General features: G+C 45.2%; 1 protein-coding gene across 1 annotated transcript in view; it reads right to left on the reverse strand.

Annotated features, from left to right (window-relative positions):
• PAX5 (paired box 5) overlaps nucleotides 1-25,348 on the reverse strand; it is a 790,496-nt gene that overhangs the window by 594,414 nt on the left and 170,734 nt on the right. The window contains 1 exon segment of the mRNA XM_030194363.1: nucleotides 7,509-7,573. Within this exon segment, the coding sequence (XP_030050223.1) occupies nucleotides 7,509-7,573 (65 nt within the window).

The raw sequence follows: 25,348 nt of genomic DNA on the forward strand, positions 1-25,348 counted from the left end.
TACCCTGTGTCCTAATGGCCAGCATTCAGATTGTTTTCCTTTCCCAATGTTCATGTCTTTCAGTCATTCAGAACTCCCCCCTCCCCCATTTAACACTTTCGGTTCCTTCAGTCTTTTAAAACTCTCCTATCAACCCTGTGTCCTAATGGCCAGCACTCAGATTGTTTTGCTTTGCCAAATTGTCTGTCACTGATGTCACTGAGGTCAGTGCGTGCCTGCCTAGCAGACCACTTCCGGCAGGCACGGTCCCAAGCACATCCTGTTGGAGGTGAGAATTATTATATATTACTCAAACAATAACAATCCAGCTGACTTTATAAGTCTTTATTTAAAAACCTTTTTAAAAAAATGTGTATGCCATGTATTTTGGGAAGGGACTTACTAAACTTTCTCATTTTGAACATTGAAAAAGTGAAGCAACCTCATTCGGAAGTTTGTAATGCACTTTTCGGATCCCAATATTTTAATATCAAAGTAGACTCAAAGTTGGTGAGGTAAAATGTATCATATAGTCATTTGGAGGGTAATTTTATAATAGGTCATCTATATGTGAAGACCAAGTAGGTGCCTATTTCGAGCCTATTTTATAAAGACACGTGGAGGGGCATAATCGAATGGCGCCGGCCAAATAGATGGCCAGCCATCTATATGGACGGCGCCGTAAAGAGCTGTCCCTGACCATATAATCGAAAAAGATGGCCGGCCATCTTTTCTTTCGATAATATGGTTGGGGCCGGCGAAATGTCAGAGATGGCTGGGTTTGAGATGGCTGGCATCGGTTTTCGCCGATAATGGAAACTGAAGCAGGCCATCTCAAACCCGGCCAAATCCAAGGCATTTGGTCATGGGAGGAGCCAGCATTTGTAGTGCACTGGCCCCCTTCACATGCCAGGACACCAACCGGGCACCCTAGGGGGCACTCAGATTGTTTTGCTTTGCCAAATTGTCTGTCACTGATGTCACTGAGGTCAGTGCGTGCCTGCCTAGCAGACCACTTCCGGCAGGCATGGTCCCAAGCACATCCTGTTGGAGGTGAGAATTATTATATAGGATATATATACACCAAATGGGCACCCTAGGGGGCACTGCAGTGGACTTCAAAAATTGGTCCCAAGTGCATAACTCCCTTACCTTGGGTGCTGAGCCCCCCAAATCCCCCCAAAACCCACTACACCACTACCATAGCCCTAAGGGGTGAAGGGAGGCACCTACATGTGGGTACAGTGGGTTTTGGGGGGGATTTGGAGGGTTCCCATTTACCACCATAAGTGTAACAGGTAGGGGGGATGGGCCTGGGTCCACCTGCCTGAAGTGCACTGCACCCACAAAAAAACTGCTCCAGGGACCTGCATACTGCTGTCAGAGAGCTCGGTATGACATTTCAGGCTGGCATAGAGGCTGGCAAAAAAATGTTTTTTTTAATTTTTGGGGGGTGGGAGGGGGTTGGTGACCACTGGGGGAGTATGAGGAGGTGATCCCTGATTCCCTCCGGTGGTCATCTGGTCAATTGGGGCACTTTTTTGAGGCTTGATCCTAAAAATAAATGGACCAAGTGAAGCCGGCGAAATGCTCGTCAGAGCCGGCCATCTTTTTCCATTATCGGCCAAAGCCGGCCATCTCATAAACACGCCCCGTCCTGCCTTCCGTACCCTGCCGACATGCCCCCTTTAACTTTGGCCGGCTCTGCGACGGAAAGCAGTTGGAGCCAGTCAAAATTGGCTTTCCATTATACCGCTTTGGCCGGGTTCATGAGATGGCCGGCCATCTCCCGATTTGTGTCGGAAGATGGCCGGCGATCTCTTTCAAAAATAAGCTGGATAGGTGCCTATGGAAGGAAGTCTTCAAACTGCATTAGGCTCTAAGGACACATTATTTGGACCTTATACATGTTAAAGGGCACTAGCATGCAGGGCTGCCGAAAGACACAGCTGGGCCCAGGACAGGACCGCCACCGCCCCTTCCTGGGCCGCTGCCACTGCTGTGCCACATTCCCCCCCCCCCCCCCCCACTCAGGCCACCCCCCACATTTGGGCCACAGCCCCTGCCTGCCCCCTTACCTTCCTATGTCTGACTGATCCTCCCTCGGTCTATCTCTCTAATCCTGTGTGCCAGAAGGACCTGGATAATTGCATTAACGCAATAACCCGGGTCACCCAAGTTATCGTATTAATACAATCATCCGGGTCATCCTGACACAGAGGAGCAGACAGACAGACCCGGAAGCAGGCAGGCAGGAAGAAGCTTGCTGGCGTCAGGCTTCCCCTTGGAGGCCTAGCCCGGGGAATTTTGGCCTCCCTGCCCCCCTCCCCCTCAGCGGTCCTGCTAGCATGACTTAGATTAACATAATGCAGTGATAACTAAGTCACCACAGGCTACATAGTAATGAGATGCAAAACATGCAAATGTATGTAAAGCAGCTCATTACCGTGCAAATTATATAGCATGCTTTAACTGACCCCTATCCTCCGAATTCTATAAAAAGCACTAACAATTACACGTGCAAATATGGGCACATGCTCAATTTGTGTGTGCAATTTAATTGAATAATGAGACAATTAGCACTGATAATTGAGATCTTCACAAGCCATTATTGGTACTAATTGGAATTAATTACAATTTTTACATACATAAATTTAGGCATAGGATCCACTCGTAAATTTTAAACACAGGTTCAAAAAGGGAACACAGCCATGGAAGGGTCAAGGGAGGATCAGGGACGTTCCTACAATTTATACGTGCAGTTATAGAATTAGAGGAATCTGAACCTAATGTAGGCAAGGTGATTGACACCAAGGTTTAATTGGTGTAAATGGTCATACCTACATGTAATCACGGTTACCTGCTCTAAGTGCTATTCTATAAACAGTACCTAACTTTTTTCAGCACCAATATTTTTAGGCACTGTTTACAGAAATCATTGCTATGTATCTTCATAAAATACCTGGGCCAAAATGGCAGAAACCATGCCTAGATTGACACTGTGGACCTTTATGCCTGCTCAGGAATAGGAATAAAAGTTTGACCTAAAGTGTGTGCATACACATATATTTTATAAACGTAATGCCCCGTTTTTGAGTGTTCCTGGGCTCAGGTCTGATCTGGCAGGACCACCCCCCCCCCCCCCCCCCCCCCCCCCCCCCCCCCCCCCGCGGGCCAACTCTGTTGGTCCCTTGTACGTGTGACATCTGGTGCCTCCACCTGAGGTAGAAGGGTTTAAGCAGCTGAGATCACCCTTCCTTCTCCCCAGGGAAATTCCAACAAATGCTTCCATGAATTTAACTCTTAAGATTTTCCAATCCTCTGTTATCTGTGATCTGCAGTAGCCAAAGAGGCTTCACAGATTTCACAGAGCAGAGAAATCAGTCTGTATTCATTCTTTTGGAACCTCAGCCCTCTTTTGGACAAGTCCTGCAGCTGCAGTTGTTTTTCAGCACTGAGGAAAACCTTTCCTCCTCTTCTCAAGTATAGAGACAGACAGACAGACAGACAGAGAAAGAGATAGATTTTCCCTCTCTTTTAGCTCCTTTAGAATCCCAACCTCTGTAGACTGTAATTGCAGCCTTTTAGCAAAACCCTCTATCTTCTCCAATCCAATACCCACTCCCCTTTTCCCCTTTTTTCATCTCCCAAACCCATCACTCTATTCATCATCCCATCACTGAAACTCACACACCTCCCCTGGGCCACTTTATTTGTCTTCTCCAAGTATCAGGGTGAGACATTTCCCTTATCACCAAAAATGCCTCTTTTTCCCTTCCATAATATGTGCCTCTCTTCAAACAGGCTCTGATCTTTTCCTTCAGTCATTTTAATCATTTTACATGTACAAGTGATCATTATTTAATGATCCATTTTTTACAGTAAGTGCAATAATTTCTATATGACTATGACCCTTCTCCTACAGCACACACTGAGAGATCAGAAAGAGGATGCAAGAGAGAAAAGAAAATGTACTTTAAAGAGTAGTAAATTACCTGGACCAGATGGCATGCACCCTAGGGTACTGAAAGAACTCAAACATGAAATTGCTGATCTGCTGATCTGCTGTTAGTGATCTGTAACCTTTCATTAAAATCATCCATAGTACCTGAAGATTGGAGGGAGACCAATGTAAAACCGATTTTTAAAAGGGGTTCCAGGGGTGATCCAGGAAATTACAGACCGGTAAGCCTGAACCAAAAAAAGCAACACTGGGCTTCCAGGATTGGATCATCAATGTCCCTCCTTTATTGAATGATGACCTCACATGGGCCGTGTTTCAGCGCAACAGGCGCCTGCTTCAGGGGTCAAAAAATTCTTACTCGTAATTCTCCAGAGATGAGTGTATAGCCAAAAAAGACACAATGTCTCTAAGGTAGGTAGTGACTAAGCTCACAGAGCGCTATCAGCAAGAGAACACTGTCGGTACATAAAAGTGGGCTCTCTAGAGAATCACAAGTAAGAATTTTTTGACCCCTGAAGCAGGCGCCTGTTGCGCCGAAACATGGCCCGTGTCGGGTCATCAGTCAATAAAGGAGGACATTGCACAAAGCAACAATGATTTTCCTACTGAGAGAAAAATGTGATTTATACTAAATTGAACCCGCCGATTCCAAATATGAACTCCGAATTTGCCTGACACGTCTAGATTTTAAGTTATATATGCAAAGCCTATTCACTTATAATATTAATGCTTGGGATACATTTGTGCTAGTAGTGCAGAACTTCCTTAGGAACAGACGAGCTGAAAACTATGCTGAACTATGCTTAAAGCATATGAACAACTTGGCTGCCGAATGTCATTGAAAATGCATTTCTTATATTCTCATCTTGACTTTTTCCCACCCAATTGGGGACACGTAAGTGACGAACATGGAGAGAAGTTACGTAAAGACATTTCCACAATGGAGAACAGATATCAAGACCGCTGGAAACCCAACATGATGGGGGACTACTGCTGGTTTTTGCAACGGGAAAATATAACCGGTCACAAACGCAAAAGTAGATGCCTGAAGCACTTTTAACAGTATTGGGCCTTGCTGAAGTAAGACTTTTAAACTGGAATACGAGACTTTTTTTGAAATTTTGTTATTCCATTCCATTTTCATATACTGTTTACTACGAAAACTTTGATGTAGATCAGGTAATTGTTGGAGTAAAACTCATTCTGTAAAAAATTATTCCATGTTTTATTTTGCTTGATTTCTATTGATAACATTCCTATGTAAAAATAAATTCATAGAGGAACCCTTGTAGTAAAGGTGAGCGACAGTGGGCTTGCTATGTGCCAGTCCAGAACTACTGCCAGGCTACTGCAGGAGCCCAGTGATAGATCCCACCCCCAGGCACTTCATTTCCCCAGGCAGGTGCTTACCCAGCGGTAATCAGTGTTGCCCGCTTACTGCCAGGTTAGTGCAGGAGCCCTTACTGCCACCTCAATGGGTGGTGGTAAGTGCTCCCCTCGAAATGACTGTTCGGGAAAAAAAGATAGCCTTTTACCCACTACGGTAAAAGGGAGTCTCAGTGCATGTCAAAAACACGCAACAACGCTAATGCAGGCCCCCTTTTACCACAGCTTAGTAAAAGGACCTCATAATGAACCCACTCCTATAACATGTGTTATATGCATAAAATATGGTTTATGACAGCAACAGGCCCACCCCGCAATCCTCCATGTGTTTGGCATATCTCCCTTTCCCTCTTTCCCTTCCTCTCCTCCCACCCCACCCCCCACCCCCATCCTCCTTACTTTGTTTCTGTATCCGATCCAGTAGCAATCCAGACAGGCAGCAATAAGCAGCACCACAGACCTTTCCTCTAGCATGAGCATCAGAGGCTTTTTCCTCTAGCATGCCCACCTCCTCTGACTTAACTTCCTGTCTCCACACCAGAAAAAAGACCTTTGATGCCACTCTAGGCTGCCTGTCTGGATCGTTGCTGGATCAGATACAGAAGGACTGTTGGGAGGAGTGTAGAAGAGGAAGGGACAGGCAGAGATGCAGGAAGCGTGAGGGACTGCGTGGAGAGGGGGAAGAAGGAGAAGGGAAAGATACCGCATTCGGCTGACCGTATAAAATATATCTGTATAGCACACTCACATATATAGCGCACAGAGGGTGTCCCGGTTTAAAAAAACGCATATAACTTGCATGTTATATGTGTGAAAATATAATAATTAATCCTGATTGCCAGACATCAAAGCACTCTAGCTCTCATTTACTAAGTTTCTTTTTCCAGAGACACAGAACGGCAGAAAAGCGTGGGTAAATGAAACCCTCTGTGATGCCTGCAAGGAAACTGGTCAAATGAAGAGTGATCAGCTTCAAGAATTAATGTTTTGGTTTAATTATTTCTCCTTGACCACTGAAGTGTGAAGGAGAAGGGGAAGTCTGGAGATTAGAAGTTGGGATTTGCAGTCATGCTCTGAGGATTTGTTGGTCCTAGTCATGGTTTTGATATTGTCTGCATACCCCCTTGTTTACCCTCTGTTTTCATTGCATTTTACCTGTATCTGTGGCAATAGTAATAACCTTCCCTTCAAAATGTATACAATATTAAGGTGACTTAATTTATATTTCTGTACAAAGAAAATCACGAAAGCCTCTTCTTACCTGAGACCTGATGTAGCTGTCCTGTTCATGCCACAAACATACCGAAGTGAGTGACCCGAATGTAGCTTAATGATGCATTTTTGCTTACTTGATAAATATCAATTTGCCATTCTTCTGAGAACACACGTTATCTAAATTCTAATTATTGTTATTATTATTATTGATCAAATTCTATTATTGATCAAATTCCTGCTATGATACTGCCCAGAGGAGAGACCAACAAGCCATCTATGCATCAATATATCACACAGATCCTTCAAGGAAACAGTAAACCTCTGCCAGAGAGAAGGCACCCAAACACTCTAAGCACAGACCCGTAATTATATTAACTAATGAACCATGTCAATGGACATTCTGACTCAGGCCTCTACACTGTGATACAAATGACAGTATACTCCTCAGCAGCGGATGTACTTAGTCTGCATTTACACTTGGTGGAATTTTAAAAAAAACAACAAAGATTTTTGAGAGCGAAAAAAAAGTTTGGAAAGTTTGGCTACTTCATGGCAGGTATGGTTGATAAGGTATTTTCAAAAAAACCTATTCAAAAGTACTTACAGACTAATGATGCAGAAAATATTATGAATAAGTACCCCTTTCTTGATTTATTACATTAATTATCTGACATTCTATAGACCCCCATTAGTAGAGATTTTTTTTTATTTAGATTTCAATTTGCTGTACCACTTTGAAAGCAATTTATCATAATAATCACAAAATTCAAAACCTTTTAGTAGTATTTATAAAATTCATTTGCTGCATTCAGGCCTTGGGGAATGACAAAGCAGTAGCATTAGTGCGTGTGTACTGAAGTGTTTTATGCAGAATTATCATCCATGGGAATAATTAAAAGTTCTTTAGAATATCCTTATTGTATTAGATTATCATGTAAGAAAAGAAAAGAAAAGTTTTTCTCACCTATGCTGTGACTCGATGCTGGAACCTGCTGGTTAGGGGGCTGCTGCACCTTTGTCCGGATAATTCTACAGAGAAATGAGAAGAAATAAATGAGTTACATGGTATTAACTATCCAATAAAGGGGAAATAAGTGAAGCGAACAAATTGATAATTATAATCATGAAAAGCAATAATCATCAGTATCATAAAGGGCATGGAAGATCTCTTATCAGGACAAGAGGCATGTCTTAAAGCACAGAGCTTACTTCTCATGCTAGAAAATCTTCCATAAACCATAACAACAGGCAGAGATTGATACACTAAACCATAATCACAAATCAAGTGCAAGACCCCTCAGCTCTGCAATGGCAAACCCACTTTCTGAAATCCTCAACCTAAAGTGCAGAAAGTCAAAGAGAAATAAAAGACAGGATACTTGAAGAAGGCCATAGAAGGATTCTGCTGGTTAGGGGTATTGCTGTATCTGCTGTATTTAAATGGATAATATTAGTCTCTCGGGTTTGTTCTGCATTATTTGGGGTCAAATGTGTGTTGGGTCATTGTGTAAATTTTGTTAAATATTGCTTTTCCTGGTGACGGTCCAGCTTCTTGACATTGTGATCCGCGTAGAACTGTGAGGACGACTGCGGAATATAAATCATATTGTTATTGCTACAGTAAAAGCAGCAGTGAAAGGTAACTGACTCAATTTCAGGTGCATTAGAATAGAATTATATAATATCAACTAATGCCATAGTTTCATGAATGCCATTGTGACTTCAGATAAAAGTGATAGCAGCAGGTAAGTGCTATTTCCCAGGCATTCAGGCATCAATTCTGTTAATTTGTAAATATAGAAAATTTTGAGGCTCTTTATAGTTCAGGTTTTACCACGATAAACATTCATGTAGACAACAGCCCCCCCCCCCCCCCCCCCAAACAGCTGCCATGGATTAAAACCAGCTAGCATGGTAAAAATCCATGCTAGGTGCTTAATGTAGGAAGGGATGGTTGTGATGGGATGGAGCAGAGCAGCGGCCAGCTGTGACAGAATTGTGGGTTAGTTTTGTATATTAGTTGTTACACTGCCAATAATGGCATTATGTCTAGTCATGTTACTGGCAGTCTAGTAACATGTCTGCCCCAACCTTCCACAAAAAAAAAAAAAAAAACACTGACAGGGAATATAGAATCACTAAAGTAAGAAACATCCCCAATATAAAGAAAGTACAGGATGTGACACTCCAACCTAAAGAACATTTTTATAAAGATAATAGCTACTCTCAGTTATATTAGTCGTGGCATTCCCGCACCTAAGGCTTCTAAGGCAGCAAGAATTATGAGCCTACCATATGGGGCTCTCATTTAGTGCCCAGATACATCCAAACAGCATTTTCACAGAGATTTTGGTTTACTCAGGGATGTATCTGGGCACCAAAGGAGAGCCCCATATGGTAGGCTCATAATTCTTGCTGCATTAGAAGCCTTAGATGCGGGAGCACCATGGCTTGGACAACTAAAAGTAACCATTATCTTTATAAAAATGTTCTTTAGGTTGGAGTGTTATATCCTCTACTTTCTTTATATATGAGATTTTTCTTACTTTACCAACCTTCCACAAGACGTGAAGCCATGGTGCAGCCACTCCTCCAGTCTGTTCCCTTCCACAGTATCCCTCTGCTCCCCCTAGAAGATCCTCTCCACTTAATCTGATCTCCCCCAGATGCACCTCCTGATCTGATCCACCTCTAGAAGAACCCCCAATACAATTTCACCCTAGAAGGCCCTATCCTGCAAATGTAACCCCTTGGTGAAGCTCTAGTTCTGACCCAAAGCTTCTTCCCCTCACTCTAACCTGACCCTCACTACACTCCAAAACTGCAAGTACTCCTAGACCTTACTTGGAATTAGTCCCTGGTCATCTAGAGGGACAGGGTGGAAGTGGTCCCCCTCCACTTCTACCCTCTCTGGTTCCAGGTGTCAAAATATTGCCAATGATGCCTAGTGGTAGACTTGCAGTACTGCCACTAGGGGTCAGTGTGCCCTATAAGGGCAATTTACCTGGTTCAAATGCCACTGCAGCTCCTTGTGATCTCTCCATTGCCTCAGGTACAAACTCAGATTGTGAGCCCTTCCATGACAGAAAAATGCTTACTGTATCTGAATGTACACAATTTTGACACCTTTCAGGCTTCCAGGCAGTATATATAAAACTAAATAAATATGGAAGGCTGACGCCTAGCAGTAGTACCATAATAATACCACTAGGGGTCATTGCGGCCATTTTGACACCCAGAGTAAAGCAAAGTGGGAGCGAAGAGGTACCACTGCCCCCCCGGGTCCTACAGATGACCAAGGATTACCCCGAGGGGGGTCGTGGAGGGGTTGGAGGAAGGAACAGGTTGGACTGAGTGGAAAGAGCTTTGCACCAGAGGTGGGGTTGGGGTTCCATTCAGAGAGAGGGGCTTCTACATGGGATTGGATCAGGGGATCTTTGGAGGGACCAGATAGATTGTGGGATTTTCTGGAGGGGGAAAGGATCAACAGAATAGGTGTATTGTAGGGCAAGGAGAATTGAATCTGATGCATGGTGGGCAGGCTGCACCAGGGCCAGGCATGTGAAACAGTTTCCACGTGGTAAGTGTCTTCCCTGTGAACTAGATACAGGGTAAATGCTAGGCATTCCCTCTGTATTTATCACATAGGCTTTGCACTTACTGCGTGCTAGATTTTGCACCTAACATACAGTAATGCAAACACTTATATTCAAAAGTATTTAACTGGCCAGAAACAGCACCCGGCCAGTTAAATACCCTCAAGTCAGCTATTTGCCACTATATCAGCAGGAGATAACCGGCTACCTCCCGCTGAATATCCCAGTCAGTGGCTAGCCCGGTTACCAGCTATAGTAGATACAGTACATAGTAGATGACGGCAGAGAAAGACCTTTATGGTCCATCCAGTCTGCCCAACAAGATAAACTCATATGTGCTACTTTATATGTATACCTGACCTTGATTTGTATCTGCCATTTTCAGGGTACAGACCGTAGAAGTCTGCCCAGCACTAGCCCTGCCTCCCAACCACCAGCCTCACCTCCCGATCTTGACTAAGCTCCTGAGGATCCATTCCTTCGGCACAGGATTCCTTTATGCTTATCCCACACATGTTTGAATTCCGTTACCGTTTTCATTTCCACCACCTCCCACGGGAGGGCATTCCAAACATCCACTACTCTCTCCGTGAAAAAATACTTCCTGACATTTTTCTTGAGTCTGCCCCCCTTCAATCTCATTTCATGTCCTCTCGTTCTACCACCTTCCCATCTCCAGAAAAGGTTCATTTGCAGATTAATACCTTTCAAATATTTGAACGTCTGTATCATATCACCCCCGTTTCTCCTTTCCTCCAGAGTATACATGTTTAGTTCAGAAAGTCTCTCCTCATACGTCTTGTAACGCAAATCCCATACCATTCTCGTAGCTTTTCTTTGCACCGCTTCAATTCTTTTTACATCCTTAACAAGATACGGCCTCCAAAACTGAACACAATACTACAGGTGGGGCCTCACCAATGACTTATACAGGGGCATCAACACCCCCTTTCTTCTGCTGGTCACACCTCTCTCTATACAGCCTAACAACCTTCTAGCTACGGCCACCGCCTTGTCACACTGTTTCGTCGCCTTCAAATCCTCAGATACTATCACCCCAAGATCCCTCTCTCCGTCCGTACCTATCAGACTCTCCCCGCCTAACACATACGTCTCCCGTGGATTTCTAATCCCTAAGTGCATCACTTTGCATTTCTTGGCATTGAATTTTAATTGCCAAACCTTAGACCATTCTTCTAGCTTCCTCAGATCCTTTTTCATGTTTTCCACTCCCTCCCGGGTGTCCACTCTGTTACAGATCTTAGTATCATCCGCAATAGGCAAACTTTACCTTCTAACCCTTCGGCAATGTCACTCACAAATATATTGAACAGAATCGGCCCCAGCACCGATCCCTGAGGCACTCCACTACTCACCTTTCCCTCCTCCGAGTGAATTCCATTCACCACCACCCTCTGGCGTCTGTCCATCAACCAGCTCCTAATCCAGTTCACCACTTCAGGTCCTATCTTCAGCCCCTCCAGTTTATTTAAGAGCCTCCTGTGGGGAACTGTGTCAAAAGCTTTGCTGAAATCTAAGTAGATTACGTCCATAGCTCGTCCCTGATTCAATTCTCCTGTCACCCAATCAAAGAACTCAATGAGATTCGTTTGGCACGATTTCCCTTTCGTAAAACCATGTTGTCTCGGATCTTGCAACTTATTGGCTTCCAGGAAATTCACTATCCTTTCCTTCAGCATCGCTTCCATTACTTTTCCAATAACCGAAGTGAGGCTTACCGGCCTGTAGTTTTCAGCTTCTTCCCTATCACCACTTTTGTGAAGAGGGACCACAACCGCTCTTCTCCAATCCCTCGGAACCTTTCCCGTCTGCAAGGATATATTAAACAAATCTTTAAGAGGACCTGCCAAAACCTCTCTGAGCTCCCTCAATATCCTGGGGTGGATCCCGTCCGGTCCCATGGCTTTGTCCACCTTTAGCTTTTCAAGTTGTTGATACACACTTTCTTCTGTGAACGGTGCTCTATCCACTTCATTCTCAATTGTATTATTTCCAGTCCATCGTGGTCCTTCTCCAGGATTTACCTTCTAACCCTTCGGCAATGTCACTCACAAATATATTAAACAGAATCGGCCCCAGCACCAATCCCGGAGGCACTCCACTACTCACCTTTCCCTCATCCAAGCAAATTCCATTAACCACCACCCTCTGGCATCTGTCCGTCAACCAGTTCCTAATCCAGTTCATCATGCTGGGTCCTATCTTCAGCCTGTCAAGTTTATTCAAGAGAGTCCTGTGGGGAACCCTGTCAAAAGCTTTGCTAAAATCTAAGTAGATTACAACTATAGCACAACCTTGATTCAATTCTCTGGTCACCCAGTCAAAGAATTCAATGAGATTTGTATGGCACGATTTGCCTTTGGTAAAACCACGTTGTCTCGTATCATGCAACTTATTGGCTTCCAGGAAATTCACTATCCTTTCCTTCAGCATCGCTTCCATTACTTTTCCAATAACTGAAGTGAGGCTTACCAGCTTGTAGTTTCCAGCTTCTTCCCTATCACCACTTTTGTGAAGAGGGACCACAACCGCTCTTCTCCAATCCCACGGAATCTCTCCCGTCTCCAAGGATTTATTAAATCTTTAAGAGGATCCACCAGAACCTCTCTAAGCTCCCTCAATATCCTGGGGTGGATCCCGTCCGGTCCCATGGCTTTGTCCACCTTTAGATTTTCAAGTTGTTCATACACACTCTCTCTTCTGTGAATGGTGCTATATCTGCTTCATTCTTATATGTACTTTTGCCAGTCAATCATGGTCTTCTCCAGGATTTTCTTCAGTGAAAATAGAACAAAAGTATTTGTTTAGCAACTTAGTTTTTTCTTCATCATTATCCACATAGCGGTTTGTAGCATCTTTCAGTCTCACAATTCCATTTTTAGTGAGACTGAAAGATGCTATGAACCACTATGTGGATAATGATGTGGCATGACATAGAGGGGCATAATCGAACGGGGACGAGCATCTCTAAGGGCGCACATCTCTAAGGACGTCCTGGCGAAGGGGCGGGGAAACCGCTATTATCGAAACAAGATGGGCGTCTATCTTTTGTTTCGATAATACGGTCGGGAACACCCAAATCTCAATGTTTAGGTCGACCTTAGAGATGGTCTACCTAAATGTTGAGATGGTTGACCTTAGAGATGGTCGTCCCCAGTTTTTGGCGATAATGGAAACCGAGGACGCCCATCTCAAAAACGACCAAATCCAAGGCATTTGGTCATGGGAGGAGCCATCATTCGTAGTGCACTGGTCCCCCTCACATGCCAGGACACCAACCGGGCACCCTAGGTGCATAGCTCCCTTACCTTCGGTGCTAAGCCCCCCAAAAAACCCCAAACCCACTCCCCACAACTGTACACCACTACCATATCCCTAAGGGGTGAAGGGGGGCACCTACATGTGGGTACAGTGGATTTCGGGTGGGTTTTGAAGGGCTCACATTTACCAGCACAAGTGTAACAGGTGGGGCCTGCCTGAAGTGCACTGCACCCACTAAAACTGCTCCAGGGACCTGCAAACTGCTATCATGGAGCTGGGTATGACATTTGAGGCTGGCAAAAACAACTTTTAAAGGTTTTTTCTTAGGGTGGGAGGGGGTTAATGACCACAGGGGGAGTAAGGGGAGGTCATCCCCGATTCCGGTGGTCATCTGATCAGTTTGGGCACCTTTTGGGGGCCTGGTCGTGAAAAAAATGGACCAAGTAAAGTCGACCAAATGCTCATCAGGGACGCCCTTCTTTTTTCCATTATCGGCCGAGGATGCCCATCTCTTAAGCACGCCCCAGTCCTGCCTTCACTATGCCTCCGACACGCCCCCGTGAACTTTGGTCATCCCCGCGACGGACTGCAGCTGAGGACGCCCAAAATTGGCTTTCGATTATGATGATTTGGGCGACCCTGAGAGAAGGACACCCATCTCCCGATTTGTGTCGGAAGATGGGCACCCTTCTCTTTCGAAAATGCCCCTGATTGTCAGTTACTGCTGATTTTCAATGGCTGACCGGTTAAGTTTAGCAGCCAGATAGACCCGTGTAAATAGTAGGTCTATCTTTGACTACTAGAACCTAACAGGTCAGCTATGAATATCGGCTTAACCAGCTATGTTTGCAGTGCCAAAAAAAACCCCCGAAAATTCAATGTTGATGGCCGGATACGGCCCCGGCATTAAATTTCCAGGTTCACTGGTGACAGCAGGATTTAGCAGGTCTAACTCCGGCTGTCTCAATATCAGTGCTTCACTGTACTTTAGTAAAAGAACCCCATTATGTACAGGAATCAATTCTCTGAGGACAAAGATGAATTTGCAGCCTCTCTCCACCATGGTTTACCTACCTACTGGACTAAGCTTGTTTTTGCAGAATGAGAAATAAATACAGCACACACATATGTTTTAGCTCAACACAAGTAAAGTAATGATGAGATGCAAACATCCAAATGTATGCAAGGAAGTACATTAATAGGCAAACTGAATAATGCAGTATCCATTTGACTTTACAAGCTGCATTATTCATTGAAAGATAACACCAGCTTTAACTGCTGTTCAGTGGTGTCTCTAGATAGCAGTATCTGGGATGTCAATGGGGAGCAAGCCAAAGTGACATTCTGCACATCATGTCCGCCACATCACAGCTCCCTCCCCTTATCTTTGAGTGCCTATAAATCAGACTCTATAAGAAAAAGTCCCAAGGCCTTCTGTGTATGAAGAATCCCACCCCAACCGATTTCAGCCACACAATGGGCCCAATATTCAGCCAGTGGCGATCAGCATTTTGGTGACTGCAACCAGCATTAAACCCAGAAGTACCGGCACTAACTTCCAGGTTTCCGAAGCCGGATAACTCATAGTCGGTTAAGTGTGATATTCAGCACTTAACTGGCTAAGGGGCACCGTATAAAGATAAGACCGACTTTTATGCGGCAATGGCGTTCCTAGACGGGTTGACACCCGGGGCGGATCACCGATGCGCCCCGCCCCCCGGGTACAGCGCCCCCCCCCCCCCGGTGCAGCGCGACCGCCCCCGGCGAAAGGACACCCCCTACCCCAGCGAAAGACCCCCCCGGGTACACGCTGCTGGGGGGGAGTGCCGCGCGCCGATCAGCGTCGTTCGTTTCCATGCTCCCTCTGCCCCGTAACAGGTTACTTCCTGTTACGGGGCAGAGGGAGCATGTAAATGAACGACGCTGATCGGCGCGCGGCACCCCCCCCAGCGGCGTGCACCCGGGGCGGACCACCCCCACCCCCCCCCCCCCTTTGTACGCCACTGTTATGCGGTCCTATGTCTGTGGTTAACCTGACTGGTTAAGGGGTCCTTTTTTCTAAGCTGCGGTAAAAGGGGGCCTGTGCGTGTTTTTGACACGTGCTAACGCCCCATTTACCGCAGCAGGTCAAAGGCTGTCTCTTTTTCTTGTGAGCCACTTACCGCACGGCCATTTCAGGGGGAGCACTTAACACCACCCATTGAGGTGGCAGTAAGGGCTCCCACACTAACCCAGTGGTAACTGCTGCCTAATTACCACCGGGTAAGCACCAGCGCTACAAAAATAGAAAATATTTTTGTAGTGCCGGAAATGGTGCACGCTGGGGGTGGGAACTACCACCGGGCTCCTGCAGCAGCTCCACAGTAGTTCTGGATTGACAAGCTGCAAGCCCACTGCCACACGCCAACCCTTTAACAAAAGGACCCCTAAGTGCTAAATATCGGCACTTAGCTGGCCAAGTGCCAACCCCGCCCCCGGAATGCCCCCAAAACAGTCAGTTTTCAGTTCGGCGCTAACTTGTTATTTTCAGTGGCACTAACCAAACAGGTAATTTAATCAGACAGGAGTCATTTCTGGCCATTTAAATCACTTTCAATATTGACCAAGTACCATTATAATTATTTGATAACAATATTCAACAAATATGGGAATGATGTCTAGACAGCAAGGAAAGAATCACAGTACAAACCCTGCACTTTTATATTAAAAGGCAACAGTGCAGATAGTACACCAGGTCCTAGAGCATCAATTCACCTCCTTTTAGCAAACCACAACAAACCAAACTGCTACATATTCCTTTATGCAAAGTACACACTAGCCAGTGGTGTGCTGGAGCCGGCTCGCACCGGCTCACAAGAGCCAGTTGTTAAATTTTGCAAGATCTTGCGAGCCGGTTGTTCTGCAGGACGAGTCAGCTCCAGTGAACGAGGTAAGCATGGCAGGAGGGATGAGAATTGCTGGGCATGGATGGGTAGAGGGGGGGCAGGGGAGAGAAGAGAATTGCTGGACATGGATGGGTAGAGGGGGCAGGGGAGAGAAGAGAATTGCTGGGCATGGAGGGCAGGGGAGAGAAGAGAATTGCTGGGCATGAATGGATAGAGGGGGGCAGGGGAGAGAAAAGAATTGCTGGGTATGCATGGATAGAGGGGGGAAGAGGAGAGGAGAGTTTCAGGACATGGATGGAGGGGAGGGCAAGAGAAATTCTGGACATGGATGGAGGGAAGGGAAGGGAGAGAGAAGAAATGCTGGACATGGAGGGAAGATAGAGGAAGGAGATTAGATGAGGGAAAAGGAAGTGAGGAGAGAAACTGCACATGGATGGAGAAAATAGGCAGAAGCTGGATCCACTGTACAGTCAAGTCTGCGAAGGACCAGAAATGAAGAAGAAAGGAGGAAAGAAAAGAAATAAATGGAAAGGAAGCCCTGGAAACAGAGTCAAGGGAACAGATAGAGAGCAGCAGAATCAGATACTGGGCCAGCATGATCAGAGAAACAAAGTCACCAGACAACAAAGGTAGAAAAAAATAATTTTATTTTCATTATAGTGTTTGGAATATGTCCACTTTGAGAATCAGGTGCTGAACGCTAAAAGTTTATATTTATTTACTTATTTATGGCATTTTATCCCATATTAAACATGAATTAGATTGGAACCTGGGATCATTAAATTTTTTTTCCTGGAGAGAGTAATGCATTGCCCCCCCCCCCCCCCCCCCCCGGCTGTAGCCAGCTCTGCAATTTTTTTTTGGGGGGGGGGGGGCGCCGAGGTGGACCAGGGAGAGAGCCTGTTGTTAAAAATTTACCAGCACACCACTGACACTAGCTGAATGCTTTACCTTGGTCACACAAACAAAACATGGACGGACCCCCACACACACACACATACACACACACACATAATACAGAACAAGAGACCACAAACTATAAACAGAAAAGCCAGACTTTACTAGAAAAAGAGAAACAAATGCACTTCTTTGTGAAATATAGTAGATGAGATGGATATCTCACAAAACTGACATATTCCAAGTCCTAAACAGTTAAAACACTCTTTTTTTCTGCCTTTGTTTGTTTATTTATGTCGCAGATTTATATCCCACTCCATCCACAGTTCTAGGCAGGTTACAGAAAAAACATACACAGTAATTAAAATAAAAAATATTACATACAATAATAACATAGTAAAACAAAGGCAAATTTTTAAATAACATATTAGTCATAACAGATACACTGGTTGACAAAACTAATCACTATAAGCCTCTCAAAAAAGCAATGTTTTAAGTCCCCTCTTAAACCGAGCAAAAGAAGTAATACTGCGAAAAGATACAGGCAGTTCATTCCACAGTTTTGGACTCATAACTGAACATAGACTTCCTGTTAGCTTCGAGTGGTGCCAATCAGTGCTGTAAATCTTCTAAGCTCTTTCTCAGGATCTCTTTGCCATTTCCTTCTGTCCTCCTCTCTGTTTCATTTTCTTCTCTTCATCTTTTTTCCATTTTTCTCTTCTCTGCCTCTGCATTCATGCCATTTTGTACCTCTTTCTTCCTTTCTGTCACCATCCAGTGCCCATGTTCCTCTTTTCTCTTCTCATTTACCTTCCAGCTATCTGCCAGTCTTGCCCCCTTCGCAGTTCTCCCATTGCCTATTCTGATTCTTTTCCTAGCCTCACACCACTAGTTATCAGAGTACATTGGCTTATGCTTAACCCATAAGGCCTACTATATGGTCCAGTCTTCCTACCTTAGGGGCCTTTTTACAATGCCATGGTAGAGCTATCATGGCACTGGAGTGCTCCAATCTGGCACTACAGCCGGCCAAGCACAGGAGCTGGAGGTAGTGCCTCCCCCTCCACATGCCATTTCTGGCACGACTGAAATATTTTTTATTTTTACCTCCGGGTTAGGGCGGGAGTCCTTACCGCCTCCTAAATAGGACACGGTAAGGGCTCCCCCAGGAAATGGTAATGCTTGAAGTTTGTACTTACCACATAGTCATTCTTTTTTTTTTTTTTTCAAAAACGCTGCAGTAAAAGGACGCTTGGTGTGTGACAAATCCACGCACCAACACCACCACAGGGTCCCCTACCTGGGAATCCATGTTGCTGTCCTTCTAGTTCCTCTCGTTTCTGCCCCTGCTGCAAACAAATTGAAAATTCTGGTGCCTCACTTACTGTAAGCTGATCTCATGTATCACCAGGTGGGCTTACAGAAAGTGAGGCCCAGGAGTTTTCAGCTTCCTCACAGACTGACAGAAGCACAAGGGTAAAAGGGCCCCTAAGTTCTTTAGCTATTCCATACACCCCTGTTAGAACTGTACAATCACTAGATGCTCACTGACTAGTTTTGCCAGGACCAAAAATGGTACACTATGAAAGCAGAAGACAATCTGCTTTCTATTATCTGGCTCCGAATGATTTGCCTCCCCATACCTGTTTGGAACAGTCACTATCAAAATTTTTTAAAAATTTGTTAGGCCCACCTTTTAAATTTGACTTGTTGTGTCAGGTAGGATTGTTAACTGACTTGCCTGAGTGATCTGCCTGTATGCACTTACCCTCTTGTTTACTAAGCCGTGCTAGTGGCTGCCATGCGCTAATGCCGACACAGCCCATTCACATGGAATGGGCTGTGTTGGTATTGCCGAACGACAGCAAACATGGGGGTTAGTATGCTATTTTTTTCCCTGATATGAAAGGATGCTTTCTTTCCTATCAATTAATGGTGTTCTTTTCTTAATATGTTTTATACATTTTTTAGTAATTGTAGACTGCCACGACCCACTAGATGGAATGAGTGGTATAACAACCTCACAATAAGCATAAAAACTATGAGGGGCATAATCGAATGGGGCACCAAGGTTCTCCTGAGGACGTACTCACAGGACATTCCCGTGAAGAGGTGGGGAAACCCATATTATTGAAACAAGATAGATGTCCATCTTTCTTTTCGATAATACGGTCGGGGACACCCAAATCTCAACATTTAGGTTGACCTTAGAGATGGTCGTCCTTAGAGATGGTCCCCCCCACCCCCCCCCCCCGATTTTCGGCGATAATGGAAACTGATGACACCCATCTCGGAAACAACCAAATCTAAGCCATTTGGTCATGGGAGGAGCCAGCATTCATATTGCACTGGTCCCCCTGACATGCCAGGACACCAACCGGGCACCCTAGGGGCACTGCAGTGGACTTCAGAAAAAGCTCCCAGGTGCATAGCTCCCTTACCTTGTGTGCTGAACCCCCCCCCCCCCAAAAAAAAAAAAAACCCCTCCAAAACCCACTCCCCACAACTGTACACCACTAACATAGCCCTTAGGGATGAAGGGGGGGCGCCTACATGTGGGTACAGTGGGTTTGTGGTGGGTTTTGGAGGACTCACATTTACCACCACAAGTGTAACAGGTAGGGGGGGATGGGCCTGGGTCCACCTGGCTGAAGTGCACTGCAGTACCCACTAAAACTGCTCCAGGGACCTGCATACTGCTGTCATGGAGCTGGGTATGATATTTGAGGCTGGCATAGAGGCTGGAAAAAAGATTAAATTTTTTTTAGGGTGGGAGGGGGTTAGTGACCACTGGGGGAGTAAGGGGAGGTCATCCCCGATTCCCTCCAGTGGTCATCTGGTCATTTAGGGCACATTTCTGTGGCTTGGTCGTAAAAAAAAAGGACCAAGTAAAGTCGTCCAAGTGTTCGTCAGGGATGCCCTTCTTTTTTCCATTATCGGCGGAGGACGCCCATGTGTTAAGCATGCCCCAGTCCCGCCTTCGCTATGCTTCCGACACGCCCCGTGAACTTTGGTCATCCCCGCAACGGAAAGCAGTTGAGGACGCCCAAAATCGGCTTTTGATTATGCCGATTTGGGCGACCCTGTGAGAAGGACGCCCATCTTGCGATTTGTGTCGAAAGATGGGCGTCCTTCTCTTTCGAAAATAAGCCTGTATGTCACCCATTTGCCATACTCTGTATTCACCCCTCCCAAGCCCTCATCTATCTTTCTCTAACTCTTATTCCCTCACCAGCACCATCCCTGTCACATAACCCCTCCTGGAATCCAGCCTTTTCTTTGTTTTCTTTACACTTACCCAGCTTCTCAATCCTTGTCTTTCAGCTCCTCCCGTAAGAACTTAAGAACAGCCATACTTATGTTCTTAAAATGTCACCCAAATCCTGCTAGTGCTAATCTGTCCTGTATCCTGCTTCCAACAGTGGCCAATTCAGGTCACAGAATCCCAAATAGTAGCAAGATTCATGTTGCTAATCCTAGGGACAAGCAGTGGCTTTCCCCATGTCTATCTCAATAGCAAACAATGGACTTTTCCTCCAGGAACTTGTCCAAACCTTTTTTAAACCCGGATAAGCTATCCGCTGATACCACATCCTCTGGCAACGAGTTCCACAACTTAAATATTTGTTGAGTGAAACAATATTTCCTCCTGCTCATTTTTAAAATAGTATCATGTAGCTTCGTTGAGTGTCTCCTAGTCTTTGTACTTTTTGAAAGAGTAAAAAATCAGTTTACGCATACCTGTTCTACACCACTCAGTATTTTGTAGACCTCTATCATATTCCCTCTCAGCCATCTCTTTTCCAAGCTGAAGAGTCCTAACCTCTTAAGGGCTTTCCTCATATGAGAGGCATTCCATCCTTTTAATCAGTTTGTCCCACTTCTCTGAACCATTTCTAATTCTGCTATAACTTTTTTAAGACACAGTGACAAGAATTGCACATATTATTCAAGGTATAGTCGCACCATGGAGCAATATACCCACACCCCACCTATAGCCATGCCCCCTTTTCAACTATGCGACTTTGAATTTAGGCGCAGCACGTTATAGAATACACTTAGCGAGTTGTGCACGTAAATCTCAATTAAGTCTAATTAGCGCCAGTGGCGTAGCAAGGAGGGCTGCCACCCGGGGTGGTTTGCTGTTGCACCCCCCCCCCCCAGGTGCAGCACGATGACACCCCCCTCAGCGCATCAACACCCCCCCCCCCCGACCCAGTGCCTACCCTCCTCAGCTCCCTCCAACCAGCTGAGCACCCTACCTTTAAAGAAATTTCAGAAACTGTGGAGAGGCGAGGCACAGCGCCTCGCGCCTGCAAGTAAAAAAAGCATGGATCATCATCGGGCCTTCCCTCACGCTGTCTGTGCCGCCCTTGCGGAAATAGGAAGTTGCATCAGCGGAGGGCGGGACAGACAGCGTGAGGGAAGGCCCGATGATGATCCACGCTTCTTTTACTTGCAGGCGTGAGACGCTGCGCCTCGCCTCTCCACGGCTTCTGAAATTTCTTTAAAGGTAGGGTGCTCAGCTGGTTGGAGGGAGCTGAGGAGGGTAGGCAGTGGGTTGGGGGGGTGTCATCGTGCTGCACCCGGGGGGAGGGGGAGCTGGCATGGAGCACCCCCCCCCCCCCCCCGAGCTGACACCCGGGGCGGACCGCCCCTCCCGCCCCCCCTTGCTACGCCACTGATTAGCGCTGATAATTGCTTGTTAACATCCAATTAACAGCACTGATTAGCTAGTTAAGCAATTAATTTATGCACATTGTTGCAGAATACGCTTCAGTTTCCATGCAGATTTTCAGGCACCATAAGTAGAATCCGGAGGTTGGTGCCTAAGATTAGGCACAAAGATAGAGAATGAGAAGGCAGGTGTTGAATGTGGCACTAATATCTTCTTACATCTTTTGCATTCGAAACCGATAAGAATAATATATTCAGACTATACTTCAGATTTATTTCAGCTCAATATTTTGGATCAAAGATACAAGTGTTTCCTGATCTTAGTAAATCTACTCAAAGAAGGAGGAGAGAATTTCTGGGGCTAAGGCCTCGGATTCTATCATTAGGTGGGACTTTCAAATTGAAATTTGCATGTAGATGTCTTATTTCCTTAAATACGGCTTATTATGTATTTTTTTGAACCAGATAAATTGAGACAGTTTATAGTTGCTAAAGAAAGCGGTGGCGAAGTAGCCTTGGAAACACCTGAAGGGAGCTAAAACCGCTGGTAGGCCTATGGATCCTACCCTCTCAATGTAAATTTATTTAGAGTATTATCTCTTAATTTTCTACATTTTCATTACTTTGTATCTTGATCATTGTGTGAGGACTAAGAAACAATGCATTTTCATGTGATCCTTGACTATGTAAAGGACGAAAAACCTTTTCTTATGTTATTTCCTGATTTTCCTACATTTATTTAAAGTAAATGTATATTTTGAAAACTATAAATAAAGAATTTAAAAAAAAATACGTGTTAACTGTTTTTTTTTCTATCTCTATGCTAAGAGACAATGCATGTTAAAACCCAAGTTGAACACCTAACATAGTTTTAATAGACAGGCCCTTTTCTCCTCTAAACACTTCTACATACTTCACCAGTGGTGTAGCTACAGGGGGCCACTGGGGCCCCTAGTTTGGCTGGTGGGAATCCCCAACCCCCACCAGCTGAAGCGTTTGTCCATCACTGGTCTTCCCCTCACGTCGCACGCATGCTTGTTTTAGTGAAACTGAGCATGTGCGAAGTCACGCATGCTCAGTTTTATTAAAATGAGCATGCACGCGATGTGAGGGTAAGAGCAGGGCAGGCAATGCAGTGGAGACCAGTGCTGGACAAATGCTTCAGCTGGCTGGAGTTCGGGACCCCCGTTAGCCAAAGTATGTGAGGTGGAGGTGGAGGCGGTGGCGGCAGGGGGGGAGCAGCGGGAAGGAGGGCCAAAATGTGCCCCCCCCCCCACTTTGGGCTCTGGACCCCCCCCCCCCCTCACGTTGAGGTCTGGCTATGCCACTGTACTTCACTATTATATTTAACCTCTATAGAATATGCCTCCTTTAGATCTGAAAGTAGAGTACTCTACTGCTTTTTCACCAGGACCCTAAGGTGATCTTTTACTAAAGATTAGTGCAGGCAGGGGTGGTCTTAAGGCTTTTAGAGGGCCTCATACTTATTAAACATGTATAATGATATACTGCCAATTCAAAAAATATAGAATAATTTATGCAAATTCTTAATTCATAAAGTGCCACTAGTGTGTCTTTGCTCCCTGTCTGCAGTAGCACATTGTTTGTTCTATGATACCAATCATATTTATGTGTACAAATTTTTTAAAATACACTGGTCACATTAGTTATTTTGGGCTATTATTGATTCGATCAACAGTGCGAGATTCTACCATGTCAATGATAACATGTTATGTCACCATCCAGTGGTAAAAGGTGTTTTCATTACTCTTGTAATGTTATTAAGCTATCAATTCACTGGCAAAGTATTTTGAATTTGGTTGAGACTAGGGCTGCACATTTAATGTGTTTTAACGAGATTAACACATTAAATGTTTAACTTGAGTTAAAATTTTAACGCATTAAACTTGTGAAACTACTTACTTGAGGTTTCGGCACCTAACCTTTATACCTTTCAGGAAATCTAGACTGCCCCTATTTGACTGACTGTACATTTGTCCTTTAGATTGTAAGCTCCTTTGAGCAGGGACTGTCCTTCTATGTTAAATTGTACAGTGCTGCGCAACCCTAGTAGCGCTTTAGAAATGTCAAGTAGTAGTAGTAGTAGGTTCCACTATCTATCTTTCTCTTTCCTCCTCTCCCAGATTCTTCTCCCTTCAGGCATATTTTTCTCTCCTACTAATGCCCCCTCCCTCCCCAGTGCTCCTGCAGCTTGTTCTCTCCTAGCCCATCCCCCCCTTCCGCACACTGCAGCCTTTTCTCTCTTGCCATCCCATGTCCTCTGGCTTCTCATCCCCCCCCCCCCCCCCTCCGCACAGCCCTCCGAACTTGCTTTGTACACACTGGTGGCATTAAGCACATGCTGCTCCTCTGTAACCAGAGCCCGCCCTCTCTAGCATCCCACCTCCTCTGTTGAAACTTCCTGTTTCCTACTGCAGCAGGACACTAGAGAGGGAGGGCTCCAGTTATAGAGGAGCAGTGTGTGGTAAGTTTAGAGAGCCATGTTGGGGGTGGGGGGAATGAGATACCAGAGAACACAGGGTGGCAGGAGAGAGAAGGCTAATGGTGTGCAGTGGGGGAGTAGGAGAGAACAATCCACAGGAGCACTGGGGAGGGAGGGGGACAGTGGTGGGAGAGAAAAAATATACCAAAGTAGGAAAAGTCTGGGAGAGAGTCACGGGGTGGCAGGAAAGAATAGACTGCCGGTGTGAGGAGAGAACGTAGGGCGACTGGAGAGAAAAAGCTACAGGAGCACCCGGTGAGGGGGAGAGTGGTAGAATAGAAAAATATGCCAGTCTGGGGAAGGGGAGGAAATTCAGACCAAAGCATTCTGTCTCCTCACTGGGTTGTATGTGGAAATGAGATGGTGCTCATAGAGAGGAAGGGAAGGGAAGAGATGGAGGAGATTGTGCCCATGGAGAGGAAGGGAAAGAGAGAAGAGAAGAGATGATGCCCATAGAGGAGAGGGGAGGAGAGACCAAAGGAGGGAGGATATGGTGCCCATGGATGAAGGGGAAGAGAAGGGATGGAAATAAGACAGATATAAGGAGGAAGAAAAATAGCAGAAAGTTGAATGTGAAAGATGTTATAGGGGAAGAAGTGAAGAAGAGAGGAGGAGAGAAAAGAAATAGTGAGGAGACAGGAGGCCCTGAAAATAGAATTCAGAGCACAGACAGAGGAGCAGAACCAGAGACAGGGAATAAGATGATTAGAAAAGTAAAATCACCAGACAACAAAGGTAAGAGAAAAGCTTTTATTTTCAGTTTAGTAACTGAAGAACTGTATGCCAGTTTTCTGAATTAACATCTGCAGTCTATATTTTGCACTATACAGGTGAAAATGTGAGGGAAACATTCTATGTGATTAACCAAGTGACTATTTTAATTGCGATTAATTGTGCGACTACAACTTATAATCATGCTTAGTCATGCGGTTAAAAATTTTAAGCGACGTACAGCCCTAATTGA

The sequence above is a fragment of the Microcaecilia unicolor genome, chromosome 2, assembly GCF_901765095.1.
Source record: "Microcaecilia unicolor chromosome 2, aMicUni1.1, whole genome shotgun sequence".
Classification (NCBI taxonomy): Eukaryota; Metazoa; Chordata; class Amphibia; order Gymnophiona; family Siphonopidae; genus Microcaecilia; species Microcaecilia unicolor.